The sequence below is a fragment of the Natator depressus genome, chromosome 10, assembly GCF_965152275.1.
Source record: "Natator depressus isolate rNatDep1 chromosome 10, rNatDep2.hap1, whole genome shotgun sequence".
In the NCBI taxonomy this organism is placed as follows: domain Eukaryota; kingdom Metazoa; phylum Chordata; order Testudines; family Cheloniidae; genus Natator; species Natator depressus.
Window position 1 is genome coordinate 25606102 of NC_134243.1, and position 25877 is coordinate 25631978.

A 25877-nucleotide genomic window follows, 5' to 3' on the forward strand; every position below is an offset into this window, starting at 1 on the left:
CCCTAGTCTCCATTCCCCATGGGCTGGCCCACACGTACTAAGGAAGGCTTTCCAGTAACTAAGGCCATTTACAACTGATTGTTTCTGAAGCACCCTTAATGGCCTCCACTTAATAGGTTTACATCAATGATACAAGTTTATATCTTATTCTCCTAACTCCAGATATAGAAATAATACATGGAAACAAATAGGATGAACACACTTAGTAGCTTTCTAATGACACCATACAAGGGGTATTTAGCATAAAGCATATTCCAGTTATGTCATATTCATAAGCATATTTCCATAAAGCATATGGAGTGCAACGTCAAGTACTCACACACCTGCAGAAAGATACCCAATGCAGAGCAGAGAGCAGATTGGGTTATGAATTCACTGTGGCTCACCAAACTCAAGAGAAGAGCAGCTATGTTCCATACTAGCTGAAGGTCTCAAGTGTTTGTTATGGGTAGCCCCAACCAGAGTGCATATACATAATCTAGCCTGAGAGTTACAGGACATTGATCAATGATGCATAGTCTGCTTTGGAGAGAAATGTTGCCAGCCATTGGTGACTATACCACCTGTGGTAGCTACTTCTTATCTGTGAATCTACAGCCTGTAATGGATCCAATGTAACCTTGAAACAGGTATCTATATTGGTAAAAGCCAGACAAACTCCTGCAGTCAAAGCTGTACTCTCAGCCTTAGCCTGTTCAACAAATGCTTTCCTTACCTACTAGCATCAATTTGTCTTAACTCAACTGAGCCGCAGCCAGTTCGCATGCACCCAGTCTCTTTCTTTTGCTATCAGATGCTGTTCTTTCCCATTGTTTAAATTAGAAGAGATGCAGACCTAAAGCACTGTTATCACTGCAGACCAAAATATGTTCCCTAAACAGCCACAGATATACACTGAACACAACGGTCACAAAATGGAACCCCAAACACAACACCCTTGGGAAGAAAAAGCACCTATTACCTACTCTTTGAGCACTCCAGACAGAAGGAGCAAACCTCTGAAATACTATTCCATCAACAACAGTAAGTCAGTGCAGGAAAGACAATCAAGCCTTGTGGTCAGTGGTAGCTTTAATGTATGTTATGTAACTTATGATTTTATTTTCTCTGTACTGAAACGTCGAATTCCTATGGTTCTGCCTGTCTGCAGAAGCATTTCTGTTTTCCGAGTTGCTGTGGCGTATTACAGCTGAGACCATGCACTCTCCGGGTTCCTTCTTGCTTTCTTAAACTAAAACAAGAGAGTCTATTTGAAACTGAAAAAATATATTCTGCCCTTTTCACAGAGAAACATTACAGTATTGCAGGCTGCTGATAGGGCTAACTAAATCAAGGATGCTTAACTTATGCCCATCACTTGTCAATGGGACTACTCGCATGCTTAAGGGTAAACAGACATGTAGATATATGCAGCACCGGGGCCCTAGTATATCTATTTTAAAGTCTGATTTTAAAATAATGTAAGACCCAAGGCAGGGACCAGCATATTATTTTATACTCCCTCTCTTTGGTTATTTGGAAACCTCATTTTCCTTGGTATTGACAGTCTCACTTCATATTGATGTCATAACTAAGCACATCATGCCTCTAAATTCCTTGTTCTAGTTTCATTATAACAGCCTATCTTTTCTTTCCAAGCACTGACACATTAGACTAACATGAGAGAGGATCAATTTTAAAATTTAAATACTGTTTTGAACATTTTGGTCTACAATGAGTAAAATCTCAACAGTATTTTAATTGTGTGTCATGCTACCAGGAATCATTTAAGATTATTATGAAGAAAGTAGATCTGGTTACCCAACCACAGACAACACAACTGAGTTTGCACTGAATCTATCGGGGAAGTATCGGGGGTATGTTGGAGGGAATAAAGTGATTATCTGCTGCTGTTGAAAAACTACCTGCTGTATGAGAGACCTCCAGATTAAACCCTATGGAACGCTGACATTAACAGAGAAAACTATCCAAGAAGCTTAGATACTAACTTTCATATTGCTTGTAAAAATGTGTAAATATGCTGCCTTTATTAGATGCCCCCTCCTTCTCCAAAGCACAAATTCAGAGTGTCCTCTCCCCATTCTCTTACATTTTTCCATCCACACACAATGTCCATCCTAACTCATGCCATCCTCTTCTTATTCTCCACACCCCAACCCCTGCCATTCTGACCCCCTCCTCACATTGTTCATTCTTCTCTCTCCTCTGGTATATCCTGTTGCTTCCCTACTCCACACACAAACCCCAGACAATTGAGGTGGAGTCCCTGAAGCCTGACTCTTTCCCCAAAGCAGGCTGCTGGATTTGTGGTCCCCCAAGCATTTCTGAGAAGGACTTACATCCATGTGAGATTGATAACTCAGTTCCTCTTCTTGCCAGTTAATCATTACATAAATATTATCAACAAAGAAAAAGTCCAAGAAGCAGAATATAATGGACATTTAGGCTAGAATGGCAAGGAGGTGGCATTCTGTTCTGCTGCCAACAAGGGCACTTGAGTCAGCAGCCTCAGGGCTCCCATTCTCCCAGTTTATGTCTACACTGCAGTTAGACACCTGCGGCTGCCCCGGGCTCACAGGGCTAGCTAGGGCTAAGCGACTGTTTAATTGTGGTGCAGATGTTGGGGCTTGGGCTGCAGCATGAGCTCTGGGACCCTCTCACTAACCAATTCATCCCTGTTGCTCAACCCCAGATCCAAAATGGATGACCCTCTAGTTGTTTCCTTGTCTTTATGAAAAATTGTATATGGGGCGTATGCCATAAGTGCTCCAATTTCACCAACCCGCCAGGCAGAGCTTATAACAAGAAATGCTGTTTTCATAGATAAATGAACATAGGAGCATATTGCCATTGGTTTGAATGGAGGTCTAGTAAGAGAGTGTAGGAAGAGGCCAGGGTTCCAAGTCAGGATTGGATCCCGTACGTGAGAGTAAAGATTTTGGAGGTCCATAGGAATCGTTCCATGAGAGGGTGGGTGAAGACGGAGTGGCTGTCTATCTCAAGGTCATGATGGCTGCCAAATGCACATGAATGGAGCTCGTGGATAACCCCAATTGCTTAAGGTGTAAAATATAGTCCAGGATAAGTGGTAATGGAGCGCTCATTGCCTCGACCTGATTGGAGGCACACCAGAATTGGAATCTAGTCCATTTGTGGGGGTAAGTGTGTCTAGTCGTATCTCACCTGCTATTAAAGAGTACTTGTTTAACTGACTACTTGTTTAACCGCTTCCGAACAGGTTATTTCCACATTCCAGAACTATGGAGGAGCCAAGCTTTCTGGTAGAGCAGATTGATTGGGATGGAGGACGTGACCTGCAACCTGTGAAAGGAGTCACAGAGTTGGATGGAGAGAGATCAGAGGACATACCATCATGCAAATGAGGTAAATATACCAGATCTGTTGTGGCCATGTCAGAGCTATAATGATGACATAGGCTCTGTCCCCCAGGATCTTGTGGAGTACTCAGAACAGAAGGAGAAAGGGAGGAAAGGCACAGAGAAGCAGCGCATCCCATGTGATGAGGAATGCATCTCCCAGAGCCTTGTTTTAGCTATTGGTGTTTGGCAGGAAATAGTCCAGTGTCTTTAGTCTAAAGAGTCTTTCAAACTTCATTTCTTATCTCTCTGCCCAGGAGCTTATTACTTCTCAGTCTTTGCCGATAAGGATGTTCTTGCCTGGCAGTCCATTATTAAATCTTGTGGGGTACAAAGTCTAACAGATCCATGCAAGGTTTATCGGATTTACTTGCAGAGAGATAAGTACAAAAGACTAGTGTCCTGATCCAAGTATTCACATTCATGCTGACTTTTTGACATAATTTTGCTCAAGTTTTCCAAAACACGCAATCTACAGCCTCGCTCCACCAACATCTGCCACGTGTCTTTCAGTGTCTTCGTGCTCCTAGAGGCCAGTCTGGCCATTCATCTCTACTGACATTATGTTGTTTTTCATAGCAGATCTCCAACAAAGATCTATAAAATCTATTAAATATATGTAGTTCAGGAAGCTTGCTGTTTCTGCACATTTTAAATCCATACCCTGAGCAGTTGTCAAGAACTAAACTACAGTTCCTTAAGAGCAGTATTTTCACCATGCTCCCTAGGGAGCAAAACAAGTGGCTTTTGGAGCATGAGAGTTGGGCTCATGGTAATCAGCTATGACTTCTGATACCCAAAGCAGATCCTAAGAGGTAGAGCTGTGCTGTACAGAGTAGAGAAAAGCTAGTTTGCACCATGTCACTGTATGAGAAAGCTGAAGGGTGTAAAAAAGGCCAGGGGAATTGTTTGGAGCACTTAAAAATAAAAAAAAAGTTTAAAGATTCCTTGATTGCGGAGGCAAGGATGACACTGAAGAAAGGGGCCCAGTGCTGAAATAAGAGCACTACCAATGAATTCTGATGTCTTACAACTTCATATGGACAGAGTGAGAATGGAGGAGAGGATTTTTCTAATGGAAAAGAGCCCACATACTTTCTTAGGGATGTCTACACAGTTTTTGCACCACATTACATTGGTTTAGAAACCACTAAATTTAAAGCAGTACAACCCCTGAGCATGGACGCGGTTATACCAGTATATAGGTATTTATATCTACACAGCATGTTTTTGTAAATTTACAGAAACTGATATAGTTAATGACTTTGCTGCATTGCACGTAGAGGAAGATTGGTATAATTTTAAATGTTCATTTGTTGAGAATGTATAGTAATGAAGCAGGTTAATGCTGAAATACAAAAATCTGACTAAGGTCATTACAAAAAGGAGTTGGTGCCATTATCATCATACGTCTGTGGCATTGTGGCCACATTTTTAAGCCACTGGCACAGTTAGTTCTTGCTTAAGAAAGGCCCAGAATAGGAACAATAGTGATTACTCGCATTACACCCAGCTCCAGCCTTTGATGTTAGGCTCTCCTTGCTTTTATATGTATCAAACTCTCAAACTCACCAATTGCCTACAACAGATATGGAAGACACAGTATAGGAATATAACAGACAGATCAGATAGCTAAATCTCTCTTCCTTAAGCAGACTTTAAAAGTATTGAACTAAAGGAAATGGATGACTCAGGGGACTGGTAACAGGTTAGGGAGTCTTCTACACTTAGGTCACTGGTTTGAACCAAGAAAGTAAAGTCCAGAAGTCCTTTCTATCTGCTGGGGGTTTCACTGTGTAGATAGAGGTGAGTTGGTGGGTTTCAGCCCAATTCTAGTCACTCACTATACGAAGGGCACATTTGTAAACAGTTTATAGAGGGTTAATAAACTATGAATAGATGTTATAGACATGAGCAATATGTATTATAGATGGTTGTAACCTATAATACCTCCTGATGTGATTAGCAGCAACTTCTTTATCTCTTGGATTCCATAACACCTAATTATGCATTTATTATGATGTTTATCAATCAGTTATTAATCCATTATAAACTATATATAAATGTACCCTAATATAAAGCATGCCCCAAGTTCTTAGTTCACATCTGTTCATATCGCAAAAGTCATGACGTGCTAAGGACTGGATGGGCACAAATAATGAACTGCCCCTAAAGATCATCTCTCTGATTCAGATTGGAGGCACAGTGACAGGGCAATGTAAATGGGTGCTGCACTTCCACTGTCTGTGCTGTACTTGTTCTGAGAGCAGAGGATTTAAATCTCTGATGCAGTCTATCTGTCATTAAATTCACTTAGCAGTTATATTCTATCATCCTCATCAGTTGACAAGAGGATGATCTACTACAATTCTGAGAAATTCATTACCTATCAGATAAAATCCTGGATTTATTTCAACCAGCTGCAGAGCTCCATTTTGTCTTTCATTTCTTGAATACTACATTATGAAAAATCAAACTAAGGGTATGTCTTCACTACCTGCCGGATCAGCGGGCAGCGATCAATCCAGCGGGGATCGATTTATCGTGTCTAATCTAAACGTGACAAATCGATCCCCGAGCACTTTCCCCTAAACTCCTGTACTCCAGCGCCGTGAGAGGCACAGGCAGAGTCAAAGGGGGAGCGTCAGCAGTCGACTCACCGCGGAGAAGACACCACAGTAAGTTGATCTAAGTACATCGACTTTGTTATTCACGTAGCTGAAGTTGCGTAACTTAGATTGATCACCCCCTAGTGTAGATCAGGGCTAAGTGAGACTTGCCAAAGTTCTGTTTTTCATGAACAGGAATGGGGGAAGGAAGAGCCACACTTGACTAGCCGAACAGCCCGGAAAAATTTAATTCCAAGCCATACTCTCTTCTATCCTTGAAGCTCACCACTGAAAATTATGTAAAGTATTAGAATGGATATATCAAACATTCCCCCTCCTTCACCTTGGATGGGCATATCATCAAATTCCATTCACTTCCCATAAGTCTCATTTCCATGTTTTAACCCTGCTCCAAGAATGTCACCCAAAGTTGACTGAACTTCGTCACTGTAGACAGCATGCATCCAATTAACTCTTTCCTTCCCATTTCTCATTAGATAGCTACAGTGTGATAACAGAGATGTTCATATAAATCACTTCTGGGTAACAATGTAGTTCAACAAACATACTCACTTTTTTTACAACGAACTGGGAAAGGATTTGTCTAATTTACACTTTGGGGAAGAATTATTACTTGTTTTTTCAGATGTGTAGACGGGATGAAGTTTACCAAAAAGAAGAAAAGAAAGAGAAAAATGGAGGGACGAATTTGACTTAGCTACAATATAGTGACCTAAGCTACCATATACTATGGAAAAATCCAACCCATTTGCTCTGTGCCAGAAGAGGATGCTAGCCATGTGGTATTAAAGATACACAGCAATGGGCAAATACCATTGTCTACTTAAATCATCTGTTATGGAAGTTTCTTTTCCATTGACTAAGCAAGACCAGCATTTCTCATCTTATTTGTACATTTTAGGTTTCACGTGCAAAGGAGTTCGAGTTGTCAGGTATTTTTCATTATTAAGTTACAGAGTTGTTTGAGATCTTGTACCAAAGGTGATTTTATCCTAACAGATTTGTTTTCTAATTGGAATAATTTGTGTTTCAAATATTAAGCCATCTCCTTTTGCACATTCCTGATAGGCATCTAAGAACTGATAATGCTCCCATTACTGTGGTAATTACATGCAAAATATGGTGAAGACTAGAACAACTTAAAAAGATAATTAGCGTTTAGTACACAATTTGAAAAACAAATTTCTTAAAGGATCTGGACTACATACACCAACAGATATCTTTCATGAATGCCATCATCTGACTCCAGTAATAAGAACATAAGAACAGCCATTCTGGGTCAGACCAAAGTTCATCTAGCCCAATATCCTGTCTTCCGACAGTGGCCAGTGCCAGGTGCCCCATAGGGAATGAAGAGAACAGGTAATCATCAAGTGATCAATCTCCTGCTGCCCATTCCCAGCTTCTGGCAAACAGAGGCTAGGGATACCATCCCTGCCCATCCTGGCTAATAGCCATTGATGGACCTATCCTCCATGAATTTATCTAGTTCTTTTTTGTACCCTGTTATAGTCTTGGCCTTCACAACATCATCTGGCAAGGAGTTCCACAGGTTGACTGTGCATTGTGTGAAAAAATACTTCCTTTTATTTGTTTTAAACCTGCTGCCTTTTAATTTCATTTGGTGGCCCCTAGTTCTTGTGTTCTGAGAAGTAACACTTCCTTATTTACTTTCTCCACACCAGTCATGATTTTGTAGACCTCTGTCATATCCCCCCTTAGTCTTATTAATCTCTCCGCGTACGGCAGCAGTTCCATACCCCTAATCATTTTTGCTGCTCTTTTCTGAACCTTTTCCAAGTCCAATATATCTTTTTTGAGATTGGGCAACCACATCTGCATGCTGTATTCAAGATGTGGGTGTACCATGGATTTAAATAGAGGCAATATGATATTTTCTGTCTTATCTATCCTTTTCTTAATGATTTCCAATAAGCATGGCATATGTGCTCCAGACATATATTTCAAATCTAAGGATATACAATAAATGAAAAAAATATTTCATATATACTGTAACAACTTTTTGCACATCTACAAGTTAAAAGAACATTAAGGTTGTAAAGTCAAGCACTTTAAAGTTAGCATTAATTCTGGCATTTCCTATCTACAACCTCAATTTGGCCCCCTTGTTTGTATGTATTATGCTGCAATTTTTAATTACATAATCACACACTATATTTTCCCCAGGACCCCTGTCTCACGTGGCAATTTTGTGATGTAGATGAATGGGAGGCTAGCATAATACCAAACTCATTTTCATTTATACAAATCCAGGGTCAAATCCATTTAGATTAGATGTTGTTTAGTGCAGAAACACACACAGTGTCCCCTAAAACCACTCTACTTCCACATTAGAGCCAACTAAATTGATTTCCCAAAAGCGGCCTCAGAGAGAAAGCACGGCAATTGTATTAATGGGAATAAGGTGCAAGTAGTGAGGAGTTCTGGAATGCTATACATTTATTAAGGTGCAATGTGCAAAGCATGTTATTTGACAACATAATTGCAAAAAGATTAACTCAAAGATTTAGGACTTTACAAATGCTGCAATGACTCAAACATTGCTAAACTATGGATTCAGCGAAACATGAGGTGGTGATTGAATTATCACAATTTCTATATAGGGTATATCTCCTAGCTTTCTAGTTACCCCAGAACTTTTTGCTGGTGCTCTTCCAACAGAAATATTTCCTTAAACAAGTCAGAAGTAACATGTATACAGTGCAAGTACACTGATCACTCAGTGGTCATAAATCTGCATTCTTTGCAATTGTGCTTGGATCACTGCCTGATTTTCCTTTCCACTGAAATATTTCTCAAAAGTTAACCCCGTTTTCCACAGTCTGACAACTCCATCCTTAAGTCCCTTGCCCATCAGTCTGCCTGCCACCATAACTTTAAATCAGCACTACAGCCTAATCTTTTATGCAGTTTTATTATATTAGATTCCACAACTGGTTCTCTGCTTCCTTTTCCAATTCTTTGTGGATTGAAGTACAAACTTAAACAACAAAGAAAGAGGAAGTTACTCACCTTGTGCAGTAACGATGGTTCTTGAGATCTGTGTCCCTATGGGTGCTCCACTTTACGTGTCTGTGTGCCCCTGCACCTTTAATCGGAGATTTTTGGTAGCAGTGTCCCATTGAGCCCACACATGTGCTCTCCCTCCCTTGTGGTCTGCCTCGAGTCTATTTAGCACTGCACGGGAGAACACTCCCCAACCCCCCACTTCCTTCTCTACCACAGAGCCCTATAGAGAACTCTGGAGTAGAGGGGAGGGGGGTGGGTTGTGGAGCACCCACAGGGACACACATCTCGAAGAACCATTGTTACTGTACAAGGTGAGTAACTTCCCCTTCTTTGAGTAGTGTCCCTATGGGTGCTCCACTTCAGGTGACTCCTGAGCAGTACCCACCACTGGAGGCTGGGACTTCGGAGTGGAGTCTTTTACTACAGAGAATACTCTGGAGTCGAAGATAGTGTCAGCAGCCAAATCTTCAGTGATTGCATAATGTTCTGCGAAAGTATGGGCAGAGGCCCAAGTCGTTGCTCTATAGATTGCTGAAATAGGGGTATCCCTACGGGATGTGATTGAGGTAGAAACTGACCTTGTGGAGTGCATATGGACTCTGGACAGAAGTAAGTTGTGCCCTTGATAAGTAATTAATGCAACTAGAGACCCATTTTGATAGTCTTTGAGGCGATATCACAGTGCTTTTGGATCTTTCTGTGGACGAAAGGAAGAGTTTAGGAGATTTCCTGAAGTCCTTAGTCCTGTCCAAGTAGAATGCTAATGTCCTTCTAATATCTAGCATATGCACAATTGTCTCCCAGTTGTCACAATGTGGTTTTGGAAAAAAACAGGGAGATGGATCTGTTGATTCATATGGAAAGTGCAGAAAAAGTAGGGAGAAACTTGGGATATGGCCTTAGAGTTACTTTGTCTTTAAAAGAAAAAAAAAAAGGCCGTGAATGATGGATGTGCGATCAGGGCCACTATTTCTCCTATGTGCCTAGCTGAGGTGATGGCAATTAGAAATGCTGTCTTCATGGACAGTCTGTGAGAGAACAAGTTGCCCTGGACTCGGAGGGAGGTCTAGTCAAAGCCAGGCTGGAACGGGTGGTGTCACACGGGGGAAGAGATTCCCAATGCCCTTAAAGAATCTACGCATTAGTGGGTGAGCAAACACCAAGTGGGAAGCCCTTTTCGCCACAAGATGTATCTTAAGGGAGCTGAGTGAGAGTTTAAAATGTAGTGCAAAATCAGAGGGAGGAATGATGAGGTTGGGTCTGTGTGTTTGGAATGACACAAACTGGGAGTCATTTCCATTTTGAAGATAAGTATGTCGAGTGGTCAACTTGTGGTTGTGTTGCAACACATCTTTCCACTCGTCAGAGCATTCTGCCTCTAAGCCTTGGAACTAAGAAGGAACCAAGCCTGGAGGCGGACGACCCACGGGTTGGGGTGAAGGGTCAGCCCATTGTTTTGAGAGGGCTGAAGACAAACAGGAGGGCATATTGCCATCTGTGTCAGGTAAGGGAGCCAGACTTATCATGGTCAAGAGGGGCAATCAGAATAATTCTCGCTTTGTCTTGTTGAATTTTCAACAGAATCTTGGATAGAGTAGGAAACTGGGAAAAGACATACAAGTGATCCCTGTCCCATGGGAAGATGAGGGCAACTTCCAGTGAATGTTTCCCAAGACCAGTCCTGGAGCAGTAACAAGGACCTTTCTTGTTCCATTAAGTAGCGAAGAGATCCATAGGCAGGGTTCCCCAAAGGGCGGATATATCTTGAAGCACCTCTGAATTCAGTACACACTCATTGTTGTGAGAAAATTCCAACAGACTGTTGGTTGTCACGTTCTGTATCCCTTGTAGACAGACAGCTGAGATGAGCACACTATGATGGGTGCATCAATTCCAAAGTTTGAGTGCTTTCTTGTAGAGGGAGGAAGATCTGGCAGTTCCTTGTCTGTTTATACAAAACATACAGGTAACATTAAGTCCATCATGACCTTTGTGTGTTGGTTTTGAAGAAAGGCAGAGTGTGCGCACAGGCACTCCTGACAGCACTTAGCCCCAAAAGAGTGATATGGAAGGTCATTTCTGTTGAAGGCCATTTGTCCTGAACCTTGTTGTTGTGTAGGTGAGCTCCCCAGCGTATTAGGGAGACATGTGTACCAGGGTGGTGAATGTGGGTAGTGAGAGGAGCGCTCTCACTCGTACTGCATCAGGTTGGTGCTGATAAAGTCCAGCCACTGTACCGGGGTTAGTATGCCACTACAAAGAAGAGAACCTTGGAGAATACCCTGTGTGGAGCAGTCTGTACTGATAATGATCCTGCCCCAAAGGTAAGCAGTAGGAAATCTCCTGTACGATGGCTGTATTGAGATATGGAAGTAGGCACCCTGTGGTTCAGGGCTAGAAATCAATCTCTTTGCTCTAGAGCTGGTCCTAACTTCTGTGAAGTAGGGTAAGGTGACTTCTGAGTGGCGTGACGGGTGTACAGATGGCAGCTGATGCTGTAAGTTATCATTGTTCAGGCCCTCGACCAGCTCATCAAAAGTGCTTATAAGAGGCAGTTTGAGAGGTCACGGACTGGGATGCAGACTGTTCCCACTTTTGAGCCCTGGGCCTCTTAAACTGTGGCTCATAACAGCATTGAGATGGTGGGTATTGAGAAGATTGTGACCTGTGGTCTGGTTGAGAGGTATATCTTCTCTTCTGTCTCACAGTGTAGATTCCTAAGGAGTGTATTGTGGTCCGAGAATCCTTCAGGATGTGGAGAGAAAATCTGTCTTCTCCACAAAGAGTTCAGCCCTTCAAACTGGAATTCTGTAGCTCTTTGGGCAATCTAGAGAGATGTAGCCAACAACCACAAAAACCAGAACCCGCCTCAGTACCACTGTCATGGAGACTGGATGGGCAGCTGTAACAGCTACATCAGGTGGTGTTTCTAGGACCAGTCTGGCTATTAACTGACCGTCTCTAAGAATGGTCTGAATCTGTTCTTTTTGTGTTTCCAGAAATGTTCCAGAAACATACTGGGTTTCCCATGATTAATAAAATTGTATTTTGCCATGACAGTTTGGTAATTTATGACTCTAAACCATAACATTGTCGATGAATACCCCATCTTGCCAAGGCTGATCGTATGGAGTTGACTTGGCATTATGTTGCTTGCTTCGTGCATTAACCACATCCACTATGATTGAGTTGGGTTGCAGATGCTGAAAAACAAAGTCTGCCTCTTTGGGTAGAGATGTAGGGTTGTTTTTGTTTACACTCTGTTGCAGGTTGGTGCGATGGAGGCTGGTGTCTGCCAGATGACTTTGGTAGGATCTAGAATCACCTCATTAATTGGGAGGACAATTCTAGATGAGAAGGTGGTGTGCAGAATATCCACCAACTTGTGATGTGTATCTGCCACCTCCTGTAGGGGAATCTGCAGCTCGTCTGCCATCCTCTTGGTAAGATCCAGAAAGTTCTTAAAATCTTCACCTAGTAATGAGAGGTGGGCAGCACAGCCTCATCTGGGAAGGATGGGGAGAAGTGTGCTGGAGAGGTAGCTTCCTCTTTGGGTTCTTTTTTCCTGTTCTGAAAAAACTTTCTCCTACCCTGGCTCAAGTGCTCTGGACAGCCAGGCTGTAGAAAACCATCTGGTGTACTCTCCCTGAGAGACACCGGGGATGGTCGCGACATGTGTGTGTACATCGCCGAAGAGTTACAACATGGCCTTGAGGGATAGAGGGAGGAAGGCAGGCATGGGCGGTGGGCTTACCTCAAGGGGCCCATACCTCAATTGTAGGTTGGCTTGACGGAACTGGGGAGGACCCTTGTCGTGTGATGGTGGGCCACGATGAGGGGCTAGGGAATGATCTCCTCCTGGCCAGTGCCAGATTTGTCAGTGGGCAAGGGTGCCGCTGACTGGGGTATTGGCAGTATACAGCCTGGTGCCAAGAGCGATTCTGGGTGTCGGGATGTGCTCGATACCGGGGTCCTGGTACCACGTAATGGGGATTGTGGTTCTTCCGTAATCATCAGGTCTCCAGGTTACCAGAGCTCATGCAGTACCATGGGTTCATTTGGTACCACAGAGGAGTGTCTGTGGATGTTGTCAGTACCGATAGTTGGGCAGAGCACTCCCTAAATGAGAGTTTTGTTGTGCCCAGTACAGAAAGATTGCTGGTGCCATTATTTTAGAGATGGTACAGTAATTGTCTCTCCGTGGGTACTGAGGCCACAGGTCTCCAGAGTATCAGAGCACGTGTGTTACCATGGGCTCATGTGGTATCACAGAGGAGTGTCTGTAGTGTCGGCAAAGAGTTCTGTGGCACCTTATAGATTAACAGACATATTGGAGGATAAGCTTGAGTGGGTGAATACCCACTTTGTCGTGTGGGCCCTTCTATCAGGGCCTGAGCCTCTCCTCAGCTCCCCCAAGCCTGCCCAGCACTGCGCTGTCCTGGATGCTGGTCTCCTTTGCTCAGGAGACAGACCTTCTCCCTTGAAGGTCTGGGAGAGACTGCCTGCTCCCTTCCTGGGCAGCCTTTATATAGGGCCTAGCCTAGCCCTGATTGGCTGGCTGTAATACTGGCCCTGATTGGCTCTCTAACAGGCCCTCCCTGATTGACTGCCACCTTGCGCAGCCACTCTGGCCCGTTGTAGCCCAATCTGGCATGGTGGTGGGGCACCGCCACACCTCAAAGTCCAATCAAATTAATGCAGCCTACGCATCTGGAAGCTACATATTTGGACTGTTTTCAAAAGAGGCTATGAAATGGCAAACTTTTAAATTAAATGTTTTGACAACAATGCTTAGCTCTTATATGGTGTTTTCCATCTTCTACAATCTTTACAAACATTAAACAGAAATGCTATCTGCTATTTCAGTCCCAGTTCAGGTCAGCAATATTAAGTGGACCAGCAGCCATAGAAGATGAAAGTGGTGTTAAAATACTGAATTCATTGCATCCAAAAGAACCTTTGTTTTAGTGAATTTAGATGAACGGTGCCAACTTGACAGCCCTAGATAGCAAACTCTTCCATCCACTGTATAATGCAGTAGGGGTACAGCAAGCTTTCCCTGCACTTCCCATCAATGTGCCACAGTAGTGGCCCAGATGTACCACCTCTAAGGATGGGAGTGAGGTTCAGTTCTCATTTCCATTTAGCCTCTCTGCTGAGAGTGTCAACAGGAGGACAGTTAGAGGTAGTTTCTCCAGTGTAGACACCTGTCCTCTAGGACCTGGCTCAAGATCAGCAACCAGTTGGCATATGCTAATAACTTTGGTTAACGCATCTGACCTTTCAAACTGGAGGGTAAATACTTCCTCTACTATTCTAAACCTCCAGACTCACTCCCCAGGTGACCTTTTACAAAAGTATGTTAGGGGACCAAAACAGCAAGAGAAAGTAGTCATGAACCTGACTACTGGCAATACAAGACTTGATTTAAACAACATCGTTGGATTCTCTCAAGTGTAATGATGTGCAAACATATCTAGCAAGTCCATATAGGATGACCTAGCTTAAATACTTTAGAACCAAATTGTTTCAATTGCTGTGATCAACATAAACAATGTACAAAGTGGGCTAGCACTGATCAGGTACATGATAACACCAAGGGAACTCTGCAGGGCTAGCCCCACAGTATGCCAATAACGTATTTCATCACACAGACTCATAAGGAACTAGAGAAAATGGATTTCAGACGCAACATGTTTGGTATCTACAGAAGAGAGATGTGAGGATAAGAATGCCTTCAAATGAATGTGTTTTGTCTGCAGTTGGGAAGAGGTTGAGTGGGAGGACAGTCTTTGTCTCAGAAGGGCAGCTGTGTCTTTAAGGCAATATGCTTGCTCAAATATTGCATTTAGGCCATTAAATTTAATAAGAAACTTGTTTTAAAAGTTATAGAACCCTCCACCCCCCGTGATTCAATCCAAGACTAATATTATGGCTCCTTCTGGGTCCCAATATATGCTGCAAGTGAGCCATGTGTATGAATCCTAAAGCAGATCCTCCAGCTATATAGAGATGCAATTATGGAATATAGAGCAGTGAAGCACTGTGACTGCAATGAGGCATACATGGTGTCAGCTATTTCACTGTTAATCAATCAGCTTCTCCAGCAGAGACTGAGAGAGAAAGGAGCAGTTCCATAGCAAACCAAGAGCTTTAGCGCAATCTGGCTCTTACCTATTGGGATGGATGAAATCTGAGAGTAGAGATCCAGCATGCGGTTGCCATCTACGTCTACAAGGTAGTTCCCTCGGCTCTCTTGATAATTGCAAAAAAAGTGCACAGCTTCTGCATTCTTACAGGAAAAAATAAACCAATAAATCTAGTAAGTGGCAGAATATTCAGTTCAATCTGGAGACAGTAAATGGGGGACATATACAATAAAACCTTTTAAAAAGTATTGATAAAATACAAACATACACATCTGTGTTGTATGGAAATTAAGTTTACTGTAGCCTCTTACAAAAATGGGATTTTAATAAGAAGTGCAGTAGAGACACAGGAGGGAACAGAATGCAGTACAGTATTTCACACCTCCTCATCGAAGGCTCTCAAGGTGTTTTACAAGCATCAGTGAATTAAATGAAGATAATGATTTGCCCAAGGTCAAATACTGAGTCAGTAGCAGAACAGAGAATAAAACACAGTATTCCTGACTCAATCTGTTCCTCTAATAATCCGCACACACACACTGTGTGCATGTGGTCTTGCATGTGCCAGTTGGTGAGTAAAGTTGAACTGCAAGGGTATGGTTTCTGCACATAAATCAAGTGTGCACATTGCAGAATTGCTCTTTTGGTCAAAGAAATATATAGTTATACTGACATACTTTTAAGATCAAAGATTCCTATGCTCATATCCTCTGTTTAATAGCAATTAAAAAAATCACCACATTAAGTCAGAATCCCTAAAGAGGTAAATAATAAACAATAGGGTACACTGACTTCACAAAACATTTCAGCATTTTAAAACTGTTATAGAGTTATTTTATATTAAACATTGTACAATAATTTAACCATAAAATACTACTGTCACAATTCAGGGCAATTACACCAGTATTCCCCCTTCAGTGGCCCAATCCCCTGTGTTACTCCCAGCAATGACAGTCTGCCTAAACAAACCTGCTTGCTTTCTCTTCAGACACTGATAACAGACTTATTGCTACAGTTATAAGTAACATACAGCTCTTTCTAAGCAAGCCTACTTTATTCTTAAGGTAAAAAGCATTACAGAGAAAACATCATAAAAACAATAAAAGAACCTACACACATGCTAAGAAGCTAACCAGAGACCACCACAACTCTAACACGGCCTCAGGCAAGAGCAGTCTTTCAACACCCCACCCTCGGGGTTCCTTGTGGTTACAAGTTCATGACAGCTTCAGCTCAGAACAAGCACACAGTTTTATAGGCCCCAGTAAGTCAAGTTCTTCCAATCCTTCCCTAAGGATGCGGCCTGCTGTGGACCAGAGGTCCTTTCCATTGGCTGTCACTCTTTGGAGAAGTCAGTTTGAACTAGTATGTGTGTGTCCGGGGGGTGGGGAAAATGGCTTCAAAGGCTGATCATGGAGGAAGTATATTAGCATCCCCTCCCTATTTGAAACAGTACATACAATGCCACAGTAACACATACACAATTGCATTTGTAATACAGTTTACCCCAAAGGTATTAACCCCAATTCAATAATGTTTAACTTTATTCAATAAAGTTTATCTTCATTCCATGAGGTTTGTTCAGGATATTATAGGATATTGTTAGTCTGTTACAACTACTCCTAGATTTAAATTTTTTGCCTAGTTTTGCATTATGAACCTAAAGCTAGAAAATCTGATTTTAAAATGGAAATGCTGAGAGATTGGCAGCAAAAAATAAACTTGATGAGTTACCTGAATTCCATTTAGCTGTTTCATTAACTCCTGAAAGAAAATAATAAAAAAATCAAGAGCATGATAAACATAGTTTGTACACTTCAACTGAACTGCTTTAGTGACGTCTATTAAACACTTGACTCCGTCAGAAGGAAATAATGTCCAGCTACTTGAAACCCTCATGTCACTTGCAAAACTAAAGTATCAATTTGTAATCAGCACAATCAGTTCTGTGCTGGGAGACAAGCAAATACACTTTGCTCTCCTGCAGATGGGAGGTTTCATTAGATTCACTTGCTTCTAATTCTTAATACTAGCAGCAGACATTAAGAAACCAGGAGGTTAGACACAAAGGGCAAAATCTCCTCTCTGATCAGCCATTGCAAATCTTTACTCAGATACTCTGCCATTTCCCCAGCAGCTCCTTTAGTTGCCCCTCCCCAACATTTTGCGGGCCCTGGTACAATGGTACCACTTGCACCATTGAAGTTACACTACTGAAGCAGAACTTTACCGGTGAGATCTTTCATGCAGATCTGGGAGGAGAGTTTTGTCTTAAAATATTTTGACAGACAGACAACCTGACATTTGCCTAACTCTTTTCCTAATCTGATCTAAGTGTGTGCACAGTTATTTTCTTGCTGCTGGGAATTCCACTCATTGGTGTTCTTTAGTGTTGTTTCTTCCATTTTAGTCTGTCATTCTGGGGGTCTTGAAAGAAAATGGATTCTCTGTATTGTGTAATCATATTTATTTAGGATAACAATAATCTTTAGCTCCCGGTTTTTATATATCAGGCCTGATACTGTGTTTTGGTCAATCAAAATATGGCTATGGGGTGGGGGGGGTGTGACTAAAACCACCTCACTTTGTGAACTTACTCTGGACCTAGGCCCAGGAACTTCTGTCTTCATTAACGGTCCATCATAATCAAAGTCCACATCAATTTTAGCTGCAGTTTGACTGATCAATCTGTGCCCTGTAAGAAATAAAAACAATGAAAAAACTAAATTACAAACTCCCCCCAAAATAAAAATATCCGATTCTTCTTCTTTATAAGAATATCCAATAGCTGAGGACATATGTGTTGTACTCTGTGAAGAAAACTTTCAGGGCCCGATTCGGATCTTGTACCAATGTAAATTAGGAGCAACTTCAAGGAAGACAGTAGCATTATCCCAGTACAAGTGAGATCAGAAATGGGCCTCCCTAGCTCTTCACTAGAGAAGAGGAGACAGTCTACTGTTTAGAGAAGGGGGAATGGGAGTCAGGAATCTTAGGTTCTATTTCCATCTCTGTTACTGACTTGATGTGTTACATTGAGCAAGTCTATCCCTGGACTCCCATCTGTAAGATGAAGGTGATTCACTACCTGCAGAAGCACAGTGACCATTTGAAAATTCCCATGAAATCCTCAAATGAAAGGTCTTACGGTATGCTTAGTAATAATTCTAAGGATGTAAAAGAAGATGTATACCTCAGAAAAGAAAAATGGCTTTGTTAAACAAATGAATACTGCATGACTAAGACAGCATGCACTGCAGCTCAGAGAGCTGGGTCATATTGTGGTTATCTTTATTCTGACCTATGGGTAGACTGCTGCTCTGCAGCCATGCGTGTAATGGAGGAAAGATAACAGACCTGACATCTCTAATGAAGCAGAAAGGCAGAAAACTACCATGCTTCATCAGTAATAGACTGCTCCAGTTTTTTAAAGGAACTTCTGAAAAATATAGGATTTGCGTGTGGTTTTAAAGGATGTAGAAAATAGCTTTTTCTGTTGTCCTCACCAAAACTGTAAGGTTTAATATTCAAGAGTAAAACAGTTCACAAGATACAATCTAAGCGGTATTTCCTGAGTAAAATCTGAGGCTTTCACATGTGATGGAAAAAGAGCAAGGCAAATCTTGTAGGATCTTAAGGTTTTTAAACTTACATCACATTCAAGGAAACATGATCAGTGCAGTTTCTGGTCAAGGGTCCACATTAATTTCCTGTATGTACTGACATGGACACAAAATATTCAGAGTGCTAAACTACGTAATAAGCAGTACTTACAGACCAAAAGTGTTAAGCAAAGTAAACTTTGCAAATCTGATACTGCTAACTGTTAGCAGTGAGATAAGCGTGCTTTACATTTGTGATGCTCTGTACAAATACTAATCAATCAATCAATCAGTCCTTACCAACACAGTATCCTCCTCTTACACATATCAGTCCACAGATTATTTGTAGACCATACCCCTAAAATCATTCCATCAATTTGCAGGATATATTCCAAAATGTTTAATAAATACCAACTTCCCTAAAAATAGCTAGATCATATTATACATACATGGGACTTTATCCAAGAATACCGACAACTGTCACAAATACTGAGAATTACTTCACTGAACGTCTGATGTAAAACATTAAGTGCATATTCAGAGTGAGTATAAAATGCATTTGTTGTGAATTTTTCTATGACCCTGTCAGAGGGCAGATTAATGAACTGCAACAATTTAGCACTAGAGGATATTTAAAGCGATACATACTCTGAGGAATCCCTCACCATGTTCAGGGATGCAGGCCAAAACAGTTTAAATGTTACATTTTTCCAGATTATAATTTGACACGTCACAATTTAAAAAAAAAAAAATCACTTTATTTATTTATTTATTTATATCTCCTGTCACTTAAGAGCAGGGTGCCTAAAGTCAAGAAACAAAGGAATACAGTACCAAGGTAGGAGCCTGAAGGCCACACATGGGATTGATTAGTTTCCCATCGGAAACAGAGTCTTTCCACTGTCTTTATTAGGAGTTGGATTAACTTCCAGTTCCTAAACCCTCCCAGTTCCCAAGGGGCAAACTACCCTGTTACACTTGGACCTAGCCATGTTAAATTCTAAACATGCATGTTAGTACTCTCCATTTAAGTAGGATGGGCAAGGAGAGAACAGATGCCAGAGCATTATCAGGGAACCAAGAAAAAAAAAAAAAAGACAACAAGCTTGTCTCTGTACTCTTCAACTACAGCAAAATTATTAACTGTACAACCAAACTAACATTCTCATCCACAATTTTTGGCTGCACGGTACCCAAGGGCCATTCCCCAGAAAATTATCTCCTGTAAATTAATCTCAATTGGTGTAATTGATTCAGCGTTTTAGTAGCACCACACCTATACCAGGTTGATATGTGGAAAATGGACACTAGACGGATTCATCAGAGCACAGGTAGAAGTTACCATTCAACAATATCACATTGAGTGCCAGGAACAGATCTGCCAATCACCCCTAAAGTGAAACACAACAGAATGTACCAGAGCTCCAGAAAGATAAACATATGGGAAGGCAGGCAAATGCCGAGGTATGTGGAAAGCATCCTGTAGCAGAGTGCAGTATTATCAGCTGTCTAACCCTCTACTTTTCTGCAGATAAATTATATTGTGGAAAAATAAAACCGAATTCCACAGCTCACTTTCCCCCACAAGATTTTAGATTCAGAAGGGGCTTGAGAAGCTTATTAGAGTCATTTTGCTTGAAATAAATATTTAGTAAAAGAAATAATGGAGGGAATCTCACATCTGCAATTCTCAGCAGAGTGCACTTGAATTTTGAACAGAACCATTTGGCCAAGATTTTCAGAAATGACTTAATTTTATATGCCTCAGTTTTTGGGTGCCCAGCTTGAGACACCTTAAAGAGGTCTGATTTTCAAAAAGGGGAGAGCACCCAGCCTCTGACTGGCAGCCATGTTTAAGTAATCTCTAGCTGAGTACTCAATTGCTGCTCACTTTGGAAAATTTTGGCCACAGACTACAATTATTCTCATGAGTTTTAATTCTGAGTGCTAAACCTTAGTTTAAGTGACAACACCATAAGGAAGTGCATTATTAATGAGCTTTGTTTGGAAAACAATGTCACTCCATTTTTGTGTCATTCCTGTTTAGCAGTGGTATAAACAGTGGGCTGTATGACAAAGTAGTCTCATCAGAGAAGTTACTGGATATAAGGGTTCTGAAGCTCATTAAAAGCAACACAATTCATAGCTGATAAGGGCTGTACATTTAGTAGCTCAGCTATAAAGTCAAAAAGATTAAAAGGCAGATAAGAGACTAAAATAATCTTTAATTTTGCCCTCAGAGAATGAGATCATAATGTACCCTATGACACAAATTTATCCTCTCTTCCTCCAGCTCTGCAGTTTTCATTGGCAGATAGCTCTATTTCTCTTCCCTCAGTCTCACCACACCATCCAAACATCTATTTGCTGCCTTGGTCTCTCCTTCAGTCTGAGCTGCCCTTTCTGTCTGTGCAGGAACACATCACCTATTTCAAAGACAAGATCCTCTGCAGTCTCCCTCCCCAATTCCCTTTTCCTCCTACCCAGTGTCACTACACCTATTCTTATTTGCCCCAGCCTATGTATCCAATCCAGTTTTTTACAACTTTCAACAAACAGCCAATTAGCTTGTCATAAATGTAAAGGGAAGGGTAAACCCCTTTAAAATCCCTCCTGGCCAGAGGAAAAATCCTCTCATCTGTAAAGGGTTAAGAAACTAAAGGTAACCTCGCTGGCACCTGACCAAAATGACCAATGAGGAGACAAGATACTTTCAAAAGCTGGGAGGAGGGAGAGAAACAAAGGGTCTCTGTCTGTCTATATGCTGCTTTTGCTGGGGATAGACCAGGAATGGAGTCTTAGAACTTTTAGTAAGTAATCTAGCTAGGTATGTGTTAGATTATGATTTCTTTAAATGGCTGAGAAAAGAATTGTGCTGAATAGAATGACTATTTCTGTCTGTGTGTCTTTTTTGTAACTTAAGGTTTTGCCTAGAGGGATTCTCTATGTTTTGATTCTAATTACCCTGTAAGGTATCTTACCATCCTGATTTTACAGGGGTGATTCCTTTACTTCTATCTACTTCTATTTCTATTAAAAGTCTTCTTGTAAGAAAACTGAATGCTTTTTCATTGTTCTCAGATCCAAGGGTTTGGGTCTGTGGTCACCTATGCAAATTGGTGAGGATTTTTACCAAACCTTTCCCAGGAAGTGGGGTGCAAGGGTTGGGAGGATTTTGGGGGGAAAGACGTGTCCAAACTACGTTTCCCAGTAAACCCAGTTAGAGTTTGGTGGTGGCAGTGGATATTCCAAGGACAAAGGATAAAATTAATTTGTACCTTGGGGAAGTTTTAACCTAAGCTGGTAAAAGTAAGCTTAGGAGGTTTTCATGCAGGTCCCCACATCTGTACCCTAGAGTTCAGAGTGGGGAAGGAACCTTGACGTGGGGGAAGGACCGAACTGGCCCTCCGACCTGGACCACTGCCTTTCTGGTGACCAGGGCGAGGCTGTCTGATTCTGTCAACTGACCCTCGTTGGCGACCAGTACGGAGAAGGTGAGGACCGGTGCCTGCCTGAAGAACAGTACCGGGGCCCCAGCGACTGGTACCATGACCAGGAATGATCCTGTAATGGAGGGAACTGATGGCTAGGAGACCTGTGAGGCGATAGTGATTGGCACCTTGCCGATCACGGGGATTGGTGCTGCGACTCCGGAGTCCCATGTCTTGTTGGTGGGGACCATGGAATCAGAGATGTGAGACTCCTGGCTGGAGACCGAGGTTGCAGTGCCAGGTTCCTGGGCCATGGCAAAGGGGAATGACGCCTGTGGTCCGGGGACACTCCACTGCCTTTTGGGGTGGTCCCATAACTGGCCTGACCATCAGCACCAGTGTCTTGGCAGGATCCGCTGTGCGGCCAGCAGTCTGTGGTGTCAGTTGGCCTAACTGTTCTTTGGCCACCGGCCCTGCTTCAGGCGCAGATGGTCCGCTACCGCTCCATGGCCTACGTGGTCCAACCACAGTGGTACCCCCGAGAGCCTCCGTAGCGGACACGAGTCCTAACACAGGTCCTTTGCCCGAAGTTCCCTTCTTGTGCGGTGCCAGTGGACCAGTCGACTTAGACTGCTTCTTCAGTACCAGTGAGGGGGAATGGTTCCAGGCAGACTCTGGTGCCGGCGGTGCACTGCGTGCCGAAGCCAAAGTACCGGGCGTGGAGTCTGAGCGTGAGGGCTCCGATCTTGGGTGCAGAGCAGCCTCCATGAGGAGGGCCCTCAATCGAATGTCCCGCTCTTTCTGAGTCCAAGGATGAAAGTTTTTGCAGATCTGGCCCTTGTCTTTTCTACGGGTTTCCCCCAAAAACTTTAAACAGCTATTGTGAGGTTCACTGATGGCCATTGGCCGGCTGCACTCAGAACATGGCTTGAAGCCTGGGGATATGGGGCATGACCCGCTCTGGGACAAAGTCTCAGTCAGGACTCTAACTTTTACTAAAACGCTTAACAACTAACTAATCACTTAACTAAACAACAAAGGAGAACAATCTAAACAATTAAGAACCGCTAATGCTCTTGCCATGCAATACCAGATGCTCCAACCAACCAATCACGGGCGGTAAGAAGCAACTGAGAGGGTGTAGGCCCGGCGGCGCCTGATATACCACCGCATGAGCATGGCACTCCAGAGGGCCCCACAGTCAACCCTGTGGATATCGTTAAGGCAGAAACCTCCGACAACCGTGCATGTGGGCGCACACACACCTAGAATGGAATCGGCATAAGCAAGCACTCGAAAAAGAAAGGAAAGTTTTAGGAGTGTTTTTAAAGTTTAGCGATACTACAGAAGAGTCAGACTATGACACCCTTTGCCACATTAAAAGCATCTTGAGCCATGAGTTGCCCTACTGACTTCAATGAGACTACTTGTGTAGTGAGGCACTAGCCAATCTGTTAAGTATTGTAATCTGGCCCTTAATAATAATAATATGCATCTGAAAAATTTTCCTATTAATTTCAGCCAGACTCTCCGAGTAAATGTACTCCTTCTGAAGGCCATTCAAGTTTGCTACCTAATTTAAAAATCAAATCATGCTCAGAAAAAAAAAGGATGCTTCCTTAATGACAGATACATTATTACCATTACCCCAATAACGCACTCCCCACTTGCAAAATGGAGGGGGAGGGGAAGAACATTTGTAAAACACCCTGAAAAGACTGAGAGCTAAGTATTCTATCCATCCCTTGGATTTTTTTTTTTATTTATAATTGTTCAATAAAAAAAAGCCTAACATCAACTCCATGGGCAAATTCTGCTCTGGATGGTGCAGCAAAGGAAGCAGAAGGTGTTTCCCAGTGCATCCTCCTCAACAGAAATCCCACCAGCCAGGACAAGAGCTACACTGTGGGGAAGCTATCTGGAGTAGTTTCTGCTGCTCCCCTGGCTAGTGGTTTTCACAGCATAAGTCACTAAGGATTCATTTCTTTCAGCAGCTAGATTCATTGCACAGTAAAATTGATCTACACTAGACTGATTTTCAGAGGTTCTGAGCACTTTTGAGAAATCAGGCCACATACTGAAGAAAACAGACTGGGTGCAGATTAAGAACACCTTACAAGAACATTCACATCAAAAGCAATAATCCATAGGTAACTGTGCATATGCGCACACACACACACTCACACTCACTCTTTGAAGGGATCAGTGTAGAAAAAAAAGCGTACATTACAGCATTCTAAGGAATACTGAAAAGAAAAACCATAAAATACTCAGCAGAGCAGCAAAGAGCTAAGCAAGGGTCATTCCCACCCCTTTTTGTTGTTGGTATTTATGCAAAAGTTCCTGTGAAGTAGACATTTGCTAAAGGCACGTAATAGTACTTTAAAAACAAGCACAACTGTACTGTGCAGTGCTGCATAAATTTACATTGCCATAGCTCATGTGTCTTATTGTATGAATAAACTAAATCTCTGGCACACAGTGCAGGAATTATTCAACTGAACTGAAAACATGTTATTGCTCCCCAGTTAACATAACAGTCTTTGTGCCTTAACGGTGATTTCATCAAATTAGAAATGTTGATCAATTTGTGGAACAGTTTTTTTTTTTTAATAAAACCTTTTCAGGAGCAGTTTATCCAAACTATCTTAATTTTCAGTAAGTGCTGGTGACCCTGAGCCATTTGAAAATGAGAAACGCAAAATATCAATTTTCCCCATTTGTTTGCTGTCATCTGCAATATATTACACTTCATTTTCCACCAAAGACAAATAACTTTTAGGCTGTTTAACAGATATAATATACAAACACATTTTTTACTTGTTTTCTAAAGAAGAAGCCTACATATCTAGTTAACAGAGCACCTGAATTTATGAGAACCTGTGTAATAGCAGATCTGATTTATTACTCTCTACTATTTCATAAGGAATCTCTCCCCTTCTCCTTATCATTTCACCTCCCCCCCATCCCCACCCCCGACACCTCTTTGAAATTGAGAAGCTTTGCCATACGCAAAACAATAGATGCATGTTTCACCAGATCAAAGAATCTGAAGAGAATTCCCTTCTCATCTTGGGTTGAAAACTGAAGAGATGTCCGGGGGCGAGGGGAGTGGGGATCCTAACAAAGCCTTTGGTGAATTAGTCCCAGTTTGGCTTCAGACAGATATATTTTCTGACTGTCAACACCGTACATTTGTTTTAACCTCTCGCCACTTTGAGAAAGTGGTGGGCAGATTATGGGTGCACAGTAGCTCACACATTTTCTGGCAGTGCCAACAGATATATTCTTTCAGCCTTGCAGTATTCCATTTACCCACTTACATGGGGTATGTATTTTTGTTTAAAAGGGAAATAAACAAAAATGTTAACTAAAGTAAATCAGGAGTCTGTGCAAATATACATTCATAGCAATTCTGATTGATTTGATTGATTTGCTGAAAATTGATTTGCTGATCTTTTGTGTCTCAAATGAATATCAGTCAAGTTCTAGAATAAATTTGCATAGGGAAATAAGAAAAGAGCTCTCATCTTAACAGCTAGGAAACAGATTAAAATACTGTCAAGATGGCTCAGAATAGCACATTTGCATATGGCTCAGGTCAACTCCTACAACAAGACCTGTGGACAGATGCTCAACTCATGTTAATGGTCAAAAC

At 42.0% G+C, this 25877-nt stretch overlaps 1 protein-coding gene across 4 annotated transcripts in view; it reads right to left on the reverse strand.

Moving 5' to 3' along the window:
• ABAT (4-aminobutyrate aminotransferase) overlaps positions 1–25877 on the reverse strand; it is a 151922-nt gene that overhangs the window by 45995 nt on the left and 80050 nt on the right. For all 4 annotated transcript variants that reach the window (XM_074965482.1, XM_074965481.1, XM_074965485.1 and 1 more), the window contains exons 3-5: positions 17784–17881; positions 16921–16950; positions 15212–15329 (exon numbers count right to left, since the gene is read on the reverse strand). In XM_074965482.1, the coding sequence (XP_074821583.1) occupies positions 15212–15329; positions 16921–16950; positions 17784–17881 (246 nt within the window). The remainder of the gene's footprint in view (positions 1–15211; positions 15330–16920; positions 16951–17783; positions 17882–25877) is intronic.